Genomic DNA, 12,021 nt, shown 5'->3' with positions numbered 1-12,021 from the left:
CTTGATTCATTCTGCAAAGTTTAATTGTATTGTTTGACTGGATGAATTTTTTCTAAGCTGCCTGAAGTCAAACGTACTCTTGTCAAACTGAAAATCACTTTAATAATGTAAGAGGCTGGTCTCATTGTGATCACAAAAACAGGATAACAGAACACTTGTACTTATGCCATGAAAATCAAACAGACATTAATTTTTCATAATAGTCAGCATTCTTCCTAACCTGATCAGGAAATGTTGTCTCCCTTAATTCTAGGTCCTCTTCAGCATAGGTCAAAATGGTCTTCAGAGAACGCCTCAGAAATTCCTCATTAAAGTTCTGAGATGTTCCCACTAGGGATGACAGTGACATGGTCACTTGCATTTTCACTCTGGCAAAGTTCTGAAACAGAGGATTTGTTATTGAGGCAATGACATTATTATTTTAAGACTGTTGTCTACAACTCCAAGTAAAAAAATATCAAATCCCAAAATTAGTAAATAAAACCATCTTGTAGGAGGTCATCCCTTGCTGAAGGGGTTTGTCCAGGTGAACTCCTATGTTCTAAAAAATATTTTTAAAAACCTTCATTCACATTGCTTGCTTATGGATGGATTGTTTATTCTCCTCTGAAGTATGGGTAGACATACAACTTTTGAATAATGAGTAAAACTTGAGTCTTTGGTAACTGTGTGGCCTAGTTCAGTTTAGAACAGGCTCCCCCTCCTAAGATTCAATGTATGATATTGAATATGAACTAGCAGTGATATACTCACATTCCCAATCTCAAAGTTTTGCCTCATAAGGAGATACAGAGAGGCACTGGCATGTGACCGTATGGTGCTAATACTACTGCTACAATGGCGAAGGAGTCGTAGGCATAAATCAGCACATTGCTCAGTCTCTTCTTCAAACAGCAGTTCTGGGAACTATATTGGTAGAAGAAGGAACATTAAACAAAGATAGTTGGGCTTAAAAGAGCATTCCAAATGCTAAACTGAGATTACATTATTTACACTACAATTACTACTGTTTTCATCTGCCCTTGATCCACTGAAGCTTCCCTTGCAGTAAACCACGACCCCAGCTGTTGATTGCAACTTTGAGAAGTCAACCTCTTCCCAATTCAGAAAGTAAAGTTGGTAAAAACTAAAATTAAATTAAATTTTATTTGAAACAACATTTTATTCAGATGATACACATTGTAAACACTGCTGATGTGCAAAGATCAATTTGGACAATCAGGGCAATCCTAAGCAGAGTTACAGCCTTCAAAGGCCATTCATTTCAATGAACACAGAAGGACTGCTTCAGAAATCTCTTTATTCCCACCTCTACACCAAGAACGCTCACCTTTGAGACCAAAGCCCGCTGAGTGGCAAAGCAGTGTTGCAGGTAAAGAGCACTCTGATTACAGGCCATGCTGTGTAAAAGAGCCTTCAGGACCCCACCAAGAATACTTTCCTTGGATTCAGTCACAGAAACTGTCTGCAACCAAAGACAACAGAGAACAAGAGAAAGAGACAGAAAGTTACCTTTGGGCTGTCAAGAGCAGAAGTGGTTTCCAAAGGAATTCGGCTAGCAAAGGTAGAACAGGCCTTAAAGGATATATACCCAGATCATTTTGCAATAAAACTGTCTATAGCTGTGGAAACTTGGAAAAGAGACTGTGCTTCCATGCTTTGCATCAGGCATCTCTCTAAGCCTCTGAGAGGAAAAAAAGGAAAATGGAAGCTGGACATGCCCTCATATCCTAACCACTGTATAGGTGGAATATTATGACGGGGGCAGGTAGTAAGAAAAAGATCAAAAAAAGAAAGACACATTGGCTGTATACATTAAATTAGAAGAAAACTAAAAATTATAAGCAGTGTAAACATAAGCAGTTACACCCTTTTAAGCTCACTGACATCAATGAAATTAGGACTGTGCTGTAGGAATCTTATCTGTCTGGGTGATTTTTATTATTTGTTTCCATACTACGAGCCACTCCCTCAGTTTGCACATGCAACCCTTAGAAGCAGCAGGTGAGGAAAAAACTAGGAAGCACCTCATTCTGAATATGTATATAGGGTGTATATATAATGAAGTACTGCCAGCAATATCCACTCGGAGTTGCAGCATCACACAATTCAATCAATTCACAATTCTGTAAAACCATCTGTAGCATGTTTGCCATCTTCCTCACCTGGACGATTATCTCTAAAGTATCCAAAATAATCAGGTTTGCTTCAGTTGCCAGGTTGCCATCAATAAGTGCTTCATGCTCTATCTCTGCCCTTGATCTGATAAAAGTAAAGTAAATTATAAGATATTGCCTTTAAAGAATAAAGCAAAAAGAAGTCTATGTTCTACTATGAAGATTTTTCATCAGGTGAATGTTTTATTATGAACAGGACACTTTAGTCATGGGTGCCATCACAAGAATATCTTCTGAATAAATATATTAAAAAGTAGGCAGAATTGTTTTAGGCTAAAAACAATCACAAAAGCTCACAACTAGTTACATTCATTCACACGGGTTATTTCTCAAAAAAAGCCTCTCCAAACCCACAGAATTAACCACTTTTCAAATTAAGGAGATTCTGAAAAGCAGTTTGGTGATGTGGAATTGGAATCTACTATTCAAAGTAAAATGCCAACACCCTTCTGAGCATGCCGAAGCCCTCCTTTGGATTTTCATCTATCCTTTCTTTTGGAAGCTTGTGACAATTTCCTTTAATGTTGCCTAAAATTCATCCTTTAAAGCTGAATAATTAAATCCTCGTATGCCCAAGAAAAATATAGTTCAAAAAATGAAACATGGATTCCAGTAAAGAAAACCAATGTCTTGTTCATATTGACATCAATGATGGTAACCTCCTCTACTTCACAATCTGAACACAGGGTGGTGCTATGTGAATAAATTTCTGAAATTCACCAACCTGACAGGATAGGTACCAATGGAAATGTCTCTCTCAAGAATAAAGACATCACACTGATGCTTTGCTGTGCTCCACTTATACTCCATATGATTCCTAAAGACAGCTACTTACATTTTCAAAAATTAAAAACTGATAGCAATTTTAGGACCTGTAGAAGCACATGCTAATGTCTGTATCAGTTCAAAAAAGGGAAAATGCATCTGCAGCAACACAACCATTATATGAGGAATGCATTGCATTAAAAGATTCTAAATCTACTATCAACACTGATTAAAAAAACAGATCTACATATTTTTAAAAGTCTTGATCATCTTCCTTGTACAGCATCCCTGAGATAATCTTTCACTTCCCTAAATTATTAGAGATTTATTACATTATTACAATTGTTGTCTGCTAAAAATTTCTTAGGAGTGTGATATCTCTTGTTTTCAGCCCAACTCCTTTGTAAGTCCTTATATGAACAAAAAAAAAATCATATTTGTAAATGTAAGCTAGCAGAAATGTATTTGTTCAAAGCATAAGTGTTGGCTCTTGCAGAGGAAGTCTGGATGCCTCATCCACAACACTTCCCATACTCCCGTTGCAAAACTGCTCTTCCTTCACAGGAGTGGAACTAAAGAAGTCTGGAAGGTTTTGTATGGTGTAAGCTGCATGAGCCCTGACCTGAACAGTCCAGGCAACCCTGACCTCATTAGATCTCAGAAGCTAAGCAGAGTCGGCCTTAATGGGAGATCTCCAAGGAAGACCAGGGTTTCTATGCAGAGGCAGTGGCAAACTACCTCCATTCGTTTCTTGCCTTGAAAACCCCAGCAGGGGTCACCAAAGTCAGCTACAACTTGATGTGAGGGCGATCTGGCTGCAACAACTTGATCACACTTTGTACCATTAAACTGCATGAAGTTTATGGAGAAGTGATTTAAAAGTGTAAAAATCTTTGTTGTAAAAATCTTTTCACTTGCAAGATGAGACTGAATTATTAATTATTAAGAAACCAACAGCTACTGCAGTTTCTAAGGGAGGATGAATGGAATCCTACAAGCTCCAAGAACACCTTGAGTCCTAAGTTGCAGCATCTCAACCAGCTTCTTTCCTAGGATGGTACATTTTGGTTCTGGGGCGTCCTATGTACCTGGGGAAAAAAGATTTCCCTGAGCCATTTCATATCTGTATTTTATGCAAATTTGTATAAGATTGAGGGAGCACTGCAAGGAAAAATCCTTTTTGTTTTTTTATACATATATCTTTCCCATATCTATTACACCCTATTAAAGACAGTGAAAGGAAACATGCTCATAGCTGCTCTGACTGAATTAGGACCTTGCAAGGCAATGAAAGAAAGGGAGGGAACAGGCTTGGTCAAAGGGTCTATACATAGGATGAACCCACATGCAGAGCCTGAGAGACTGCAGGCAAGGTTCATGGAACCACTTTTCCAGCCACAAGCCTGGGAACAACCTGTGAATGCAAAAAATATGGAACTTCACCACTTTGCCAGTTCTCCAGCAGATAAGAAGACTTGGCAGGGGGTCCCAAATTCAGTGAGGAACCTTGTCATCTTCAGGATCAAACACTTCCTTTAAGAGATTGCCCCTACGTTTTCACTGTGTCAAACTCAGTTCAAGCGTACAGAAGGCAGTAATTGCTTTGAGCCTGACAGTGCTGGAAAGGCTTCAAAAGGGAGAGCACAAGACACTTCATTCTACTCTCTTCCCTTGAGACAAATATTATAGAATACTAGTTAGAGTGCTGGATTAGGACCAGGGAGATCCAGGTCCAACTCCCCATTCAGTAATCAAACATTCTGAGTGATCTTTAGCCAGTCACTCTCCATCACAGGGCTGTTGTGAAGATAAAATGGAAGAGTGGGAAAATGTATACTATTCTGAGTTTCTTGAAGGAAGAAGGGGATAAAAATGTAAATGTAGAATAGAATGTGCTTTAAAGAGTAGAATTCTTCAGATAAGGTATGTTGGGGAGGGTGCCGCCTACTTTTAGTAGTTGAAGGGAAGGTTTTGGATTCAAACCTGGAATCTTCAGCTAAAAGGATGAGGTAGCCGGTGGTGGGAGACTTCTGCATGAGACCCTGCAGAACCAAGGCTAGCCAGAGTAGACAATTCTGACCTTCACAGGCCTGTTGCTGACTCAGTGTAAGGAAGTCTCACGTGTTCAAGCGTGAAGGAAGACTGTTCAAGATATTCCCATTTCTAGTTTCTATCTCATGGGATTTAAGATACAGGATTTTTTAAAAAAGTGAATCCTCTGTCATTTCACTTGATCCAAATTAAAGATACATTTAAATGACACAATTCTTTCACTAAGAGGCAATTCCTATGACCACAATTAATGGTATCACCAAATTACCAGGGACTAGATAAAGTGACTGCAATATTCACACTATATTGCAGACATGCTATATGTTAAAGAATGGCAGGGGATAGTCTGAAGCAGGATAAATGCACCCTAGCATTTTAGAGATGCCATTTTGCAAAGGATATCTGCAAAGTATCTCAGCTTACCACAGACTGCGCACTCAGGGCTGTTTTAGAAGACAGAATGCATGCCAAGCAAAGCTAAAACCACAATTTCTATACCTAAATAACATACTCCCCCTCACCAGTATTTCCAGCACAAGCAGACACTACAAAGCAAAGGGATTATTTTGATCATACACACACACAAGGCATCTGCCAAGCATCACAAGCCAGAATTGCGTTGACAGAGTATGCAGAAATCCTAATGCCAGAAACCAAACAAAACAAAAAGAACACTACACCAATGCTACAATACCTGGCTGGTTTGTGGCTTCTAAAAACACAGCACATGTGGAAAAATAATCAAAGTGATGGATTAGGGCAGGAAAAGAGAGCAAGCTTTGAGCACCCCAGAATGCTCTAATGAAGTAAGTAACAGGTCTTAGCTGTAGTTTAAAGTATGCTGTAACTCAAGACAGTTTTCACTCATTTAGCTTGGCAACATAATCTGTCTGTGTGAGACAGATACCTTCCAAACTCAATTTCTTATGAGATTAGTCCTTGTCTGGTTCGGGTGGCAATCTTTGTTCACTACCCTTCCAAGGGAGCAAACTTGTGTGCGCCAATTCAATTAATTTTTTCTGCTTTGAACAAACCATAGATTGCCATTACATCTGAACTGGCACACTACGGTTTGTTTTTGCGCTCAAACCAAGTGTGGAAACAGCAACTGGAAGGGTAGCAAAAAAGCCCTAAAAATGACTATGATTTGTGTTAAACCTCAAGTGACCAGCTGAACTGGAGCATGCACATGCAAGGAGAGGGCAGGGGAGGAGGGGTCCAAGCAGAGCCATCCTACGCAGACTGATGTCCTTGTAAGTGTACTGCCTTCAGTGGATTTAGCAGGGTTTAACTCTGCTTCAGATGGCACTGTCAAGGCTCAGTCACGTAACTCCAAACCATGGGTTGGCGTTGTTTGTGAACTTTCTATTTGACATATCATCATTCTACTATTAACATCTTTGGATGAAATAGAATTACTTGTCAAGTTTTTCTGTGTTCTGTCGCCAGTGAGTCATATCCTTTCTCCATCGCAGGTTCTCTTGACTTCCAAATGCACTCCCAGAAGGACTTCTTTCTGTCAAGGAGATTAAAAAAAACCCAAATGCTTTCAATATTAATTTTTCTGAAAGATTTTCTGAAAGATCATTTGATGGAGCAACAAGGGTCCTCGGCATACAAGAAACAATATGTGTAATATTTTCCTACTGAGCATGAAATGATGGTTAGTGTCGAGCAATTATACTTTAGGGTAACAGTCAACTTACCCAGCTGTCCTCTGCTTCGTCGTACCATTTCTTGTCTTGCCCCAATACTCCCTAGGATAGCTTCTTCAAGCTTTGCTCTCATATCTTTTGACTTCTTAAAGGTCAGACTGTTCATTCTTTCAAAAACTTTCTTCCCCTAAAGCATTTAACAACAACAACAACAACAAATTAACATGAGATTGACATATCTGTCTAAATACCCAAATACCCAAGCGCAAATAAGGATATGGGAAGAAATGAAATTGACAATATTTTTTTAATCTATAAAGAAGCTTGTAAAGTGGGCAGGAGAGAAACAGCTTTCTGAAGAGATGCAAGCAAAGATAAGGGAAACAGGACAATTTTAGCAAACTCTATGCTTTCAGTATAAATTAAAGTGATCAGGAGGGTGGAGAGAGAGATGCCCACTACCAATGTAAACCTGTTCAACTGTCACGGCTCTAAATAAGGAATCCTGGGAACTGCACTGTTAAGGGTCTGGGAATCTAATTCAAAATTCTCAAGATTCACAAAAACAGAACATCCCACATTTCTTTTGAGGAAGCCAAGGCACTTCAGTCTGTTTCATACTATAGTATTGCTGCAGCTTAGACGTGCTGTCTTCTCTTTCTCCAAATTGTAGTTTCTTTGGTAAAACATACAGTGGGCACCAAGAACAATAGGACTGATACCACGTCAGTAAGTGTTTGCAAGGCTGGGCGAGATGATGATGATGATGATGATGATGATGATGACGACAATAGCAACAATAACAACATTTACATAACATTTTTCAGCTACACATGAACTTCACTTGTAATCCTTACAACAGCCCTGCAAGATAGGCCAGTAATATTTTCCATGTATTACAGATGCAAGATTCAGAACACTGTCTTACCTAAGCCCCCCTGGGGAGTTTTAGACAGAGAATGGGAAACTTCCCAAATCACAGCTTATTCTGTTAAACATTATGCTACACCAGTTCTCAAGGGCTTGCCCTCTGGTTACTGACAGAATGAGAAATTTAGTTCCATGAATATTATAACGGGTGGAGAAATTGTGGGACCATGATGGAAAGTCTTATTTTCAATTAAGTATGTGACACACGATCCTGAATACCTTCACTTGACTGAAAAGTCCTTGATTGCAACTATACTGGTATTACTCTACCTTGTATTCAAAGCAGGAAACACAGAGATAAAGCAAATCCAGCAAGCGGTTGAGCTGCAGCACCGAGAGATCTGTGAACCATTTCTGCAGAATACTTTCATCTGCATTCTTCAGGACCCACAAGAGACAGATCAAAAGGTTCCGACTTGACTCAGCTGAAAATGTTGAATGCTGCCTGGTTGTCTAAACATACAAAACCCGATTACTATCAAGACCACATTTTCCATTTGGAAGTTTTCTGTTGGATTTCAGCTAGCCAGAGACCAGAGATCAGCCTCTTGAAACTATATTTTAAAATGCATAAGGATTTTCTTCTCGTTTCAGAATGAGAACTTTAAATCTTGATGTGGAGCCCAATAATATATTATTACAGCCCTATCTCCCAGGAACAGATATAATCATCTTGTTCCTTCACAATCTATTTGTTACCTCTCACCACTCATTCTCTTTCTTCCAAGAAGCTTGCAGGGAAAGACTGCCACCCACTCTTGCTGCCCTGAATTAGTTCAAGGCATGCATATTTGCCTATTCACAGATGGGACTTGAGGAAGAATGTGTTTGTACCGAAGAAGTAAGGAGAAAACTGCTGGGCCGGGCAAGCTGCGGAACGGAAGTTCCTGCAATAGCCATAGCAACTGTTTGGCTTATCATGCTTCCACCCTCACTTTCGTAGTCTTCCACAGCTGTGCAGCTGGGCCTTCCACGTTGATTGTGACTTTCTGTAAAGAGATATGCCAATTCTGGTAACATACCATTGCAACAAACTGTTTCCCATAATCCAGTTTAATAGTATAAACACTTTTCATGTTGTTCGTAAGCAAGCAGTGAATGGATTCAGACTGCAGCCATGTTTATAAAAGTGTGATGTCCTTTCTTTTCTCATGGCTGAGGTTACTGTTCAGCAATACTGGGACATGTAGTAAGTATCAATACTTATAACAACACCCCAATTGCTTAATGCTGTCTAGGGATTGGTACCATAAAATCTAATTGCTGAATTATGATTTGAGATCTAACCTATCACTAGTATGGACTGAGTAGTTTTGAAGATCAGTGCACTGAAAAATGGTTTCTGATTTCTCAAGTAGTACTTAAATGCTTGTCTATATATTTACTTACTAAACTCACATTTGCCCCATGCAGGCTTAATGAAAATATATCAAATTGCCTTTTACCAAGTGAGGCCATTTTTGCGTGCAGCTCCGTATCTGACTGACAGCAGCATTACAGGGTCACAAGCTGAGAGAGATCTTTCCTATTCCTGTTATCCAACAGTAAGGACTGAGATCTTCAGCTTGCAAAGCAGGTGCTTTCCACTGAGCCACAGCCCTTTCCAGTACTGGATTAGTACTGCAACTGTCTTCTTCTGTAACTGCTGCCAAACTAGAAATGAATCCTTGTCTTTACACTGCAATGGGTTATCCCACATCAAAAATGGCTATCCTGCAATTTTACAGGCATGACTTCCTCCTCACATTATTCCTATGGATGGATAAAATATACTAGCCAGATCCGCTTCCTGATACTTTTTAAAAAGTTTACACTTAAAATTGCACAGATAAATGCCCAAACAGGATCCTTTAAGTATGTGCGCCATAAGGAATGTAGGCTATTTGTTCTGTCTAAATATAGCACAGCTATAGCTACATGTAGATTGAATGGTTGTTGCCATGCAAACACAGTTACTGGGAGTACTTGCTACCAATTATCAGATACTTTAAGTGTAGTTGCTACCAGTGAAATAAACTCAGCACTGATTAACTGACCCCATTTACCTAATTCTCTTTCCAGGGGGCTTGCAATGGTTTACAAATAGTTCCCAAGAAGTCACTTTTCTGAGCAGTTTAAAGGATAGACACGCTTAGGTTCAGCAGTCGAACTGTATTGTGTGCTCTCAGATCATTAGGTGATATGGGCAGACACTAGACTCTTAATGAACAAAACAGCACACAAAATACCTGTGAAGTCATACAGCTGGGGCACACTCTCCATTATAACTCCAATCAGTGGCAGGTACAGAGTAGCAACTCTGGCCTTTACCTGGGGGTCAGAGTACCGTGGGTCGGAGTCATGGCTGGATAGTAAATTGTGTATCATATTGATGACTTTCTTGTGCAATCCAAACAAACTGTTAAAAAAGAGTGGGGTTGGAAGGATGAGTTAATGGTTTTAGAGCAAATAAGACTTGGTAAACATACACAGACAGACAGACAGACACACACAGAGGAATGCACCCCTTAGGCTTGCCCCTTTAAACTGATTTTTATATTGTTCTTTTTCTGTGAAATACGTTTTTCAATCTCTTATTCATTTCAAAAATATACACATTTTGTTACCCAATTAACTTCCAATAAAACGACAAACAAATCTCAGACTAGAAGGGTCAGGGTTAACCACAGGTACCCTGGCCAAACCATTTGGAGCACACTCCACTGAGACCAATGAGTAAATATCCTTCCACTGACTTGTATAGAGAAAAGAGATGATGGCTCAGTCAAAGGGTGTGAATACACTTGGACCCATCCCACACTAAGCTGACCCCCAAGTCCTGGCACAGATGCCCCTCCAACTATTCTTTTGCTTTTCCTTCTTGTTCCTTCTGCTGCTATGTGCCTGCTTCCCAGCTCTTTGGTATTCTTTTTTTCTTTCATCTCCCACTTCTACCTTTTCTGCCTTCAAGATTCTCTGGTGGACATATGTAAAAAACTACGCAACTATAATACAAAAGAGCATATCCTGTGATTATCCTATTTATGGAAAATCAGAAACACAGATCCTGAACCAAAGAGGATTGATGTAGACTATTTCAGAGACATTTGAAGTAGGAACAAAGAAATCCAGAACTTTAAAACTAGTGTGATATGTCACTTGATACATAAGAATAAAATCATAAACAAAAAATAGGTGCATAGCAAACTCATCTCATTCTCAAATGTAATGATCAACATACAAACTATTATCAGTCTATTCAGCTTTACACTGTGGAATATAATACAGATGTCCATGCTCAAGAAATTGCTCAGCAGTTACTTTTGTTCACACAACAACACCAAAGCAGCCTCCCTGGTGAACAAGAGCATGTTTTAAACCGGGCCTGGTAAGACATAGTTCACTGCTTGTTAGGTGGGGATGCTAGAATATCAATCTAATCAAAATGCACAAATGTAAATGCACAAGCTCTAAATTTGCTGGTATAGTCTCCACTCTAACCATTTGAGGTCAACAATGCTTTTTTTTTTAGTAATATGCATGCAGATCATACATTTCAGAGCAAGAATTAACGTCTAAGACTACATCACCTAAATAAAGATTAGTACAGTCATACACTTGCGACCTAGAGTCCTTACGGTGGATGTGACACTAAGAGCACCCTAATGTGGCAAAAGGAAAGCTCCTCCCCTGCATATACTTGACTATATCATTAAATGACAGCCTGGCTGAGCATAGGTGAGATCTGGGGACAACAAATTAAACCACTGCAAAGTTGCTGAAATCAAGGGAGCCTGGGTCTCTTGTGAAAGAGCATGTGTCCTGCTTTCTCTTCTAACAGCACATTTCATTGCAGTCCTGCCTTAGGCAGAATACTGCTTTTGAGAAATTAGCTCACCTTTGAATTATTTTACTGTGCTAGAAACAATTTAAAAACTTACCCTTCTGCATCGGGATCTAAAATGACAGCCAGCTCAGTAAGCACCAGGCCTGCCAAGTAGTGCTGCTGGCGGAATGGCACAGACAGTTCAAACATATTTGCAATCTTCTGGTCTTGGACATTTGTGGAGAACCCAGAGCTCTGTTATGGGAACAAGCATTGCTCTCCTTACATTTACAGCAGATAGAGGCAGAAAGACAGACACTCTCTATATACTAAGAACATTAAGTTTTTGCTTTGGTAATTTTAACCAATTGGATGCCGGAGTAGCTTTAAGTGCACTTATGAAACAATAAAATCATTTGTCTGCTTGTCTCCAGAAAACTCCACAAACATCCTTATTATAACAGTATTCATTATCTTTGCATATCTGGAACAACAGAAGCTGAAATTTCCTGCACTGAATTTTATAGGGTGGCTATACGGCACTAAAGGAAGAATTGCATCCTTACAATTTTTTCTTCCTCTTTTAAAGCATTAATTTAACTCAAGATTTTTATGCTATCAAAGAGACTCCTGTTTA

General features: G+C 39.3%; 1 protein-coding gene across 3 annotated transcripts in view; it reads right to left on the bottom strand.

The window, feature by feature from the left end:
• The window catches only part of DOCK7 (dedicator of cytokinesis 7), a 186,206-nt gene that overhangs the window by 35,685 nt on the left and 138,500 nt on the right, over positions 1-12,021 (bottom strand). For all 3 annotated transcript variants that reach the window (XM_054981568.1, XM_054981564.1, XM_054981566.1), the window contains 10 exons: positions 11,500-11,639; positions 9,808-9,977; positions 8,414-8,568; positions 7,850-8,032; positions 6,701-6,836; positions 6,414-6,510; positions 2,166-2,262; positions 1,331-1,465; positions 754-906; positions 221-379 (listed from right to left, as the gene is read on the bottom strand). In XM_054981568.1, the coding sequence (XP_054837543.1) occupies positions 221-379; positions 754-906; positions 1,331-1,465; positions 2,166-2,262; positions 6,414-6,510; positions 6,701-6,836; positions 7,850-8,032; positions 8,414-8,568; positions 9,808-9,977; positions 11,500-11,639 (1,425 nt within the window). The remainder of the gene's footprint in view (positions 1-220; positions 380-753; positions 907-1,330; positions 1,466-2,165; positions 2,263-6,413; positions 6,511-6,700; positions 6,837-7,849; positions 8,033-8,413; positions 8,569-9,807; positions 9,978-11,499; positions 11,640-12,021) is intronic.

Source organism: Eublepharis macularius, chromosome 5, assembly GCF_028583425.1.
Source record: "Eublepharis macularius isolate TG4126 chromosome 5, MPM_Emac_v1.0, whole genome shotgun sequence".
NCBI lineage: Eukaryota > Metazoa > Chordata > Lepidosauria > Squamata > Eublepharidae > Eublepharis > Eublepharis macularius.
Note: the sequence above shows the minus strand (reverse complement) of the source record. Positions and strands in the feature narration are given on the sequence as shown.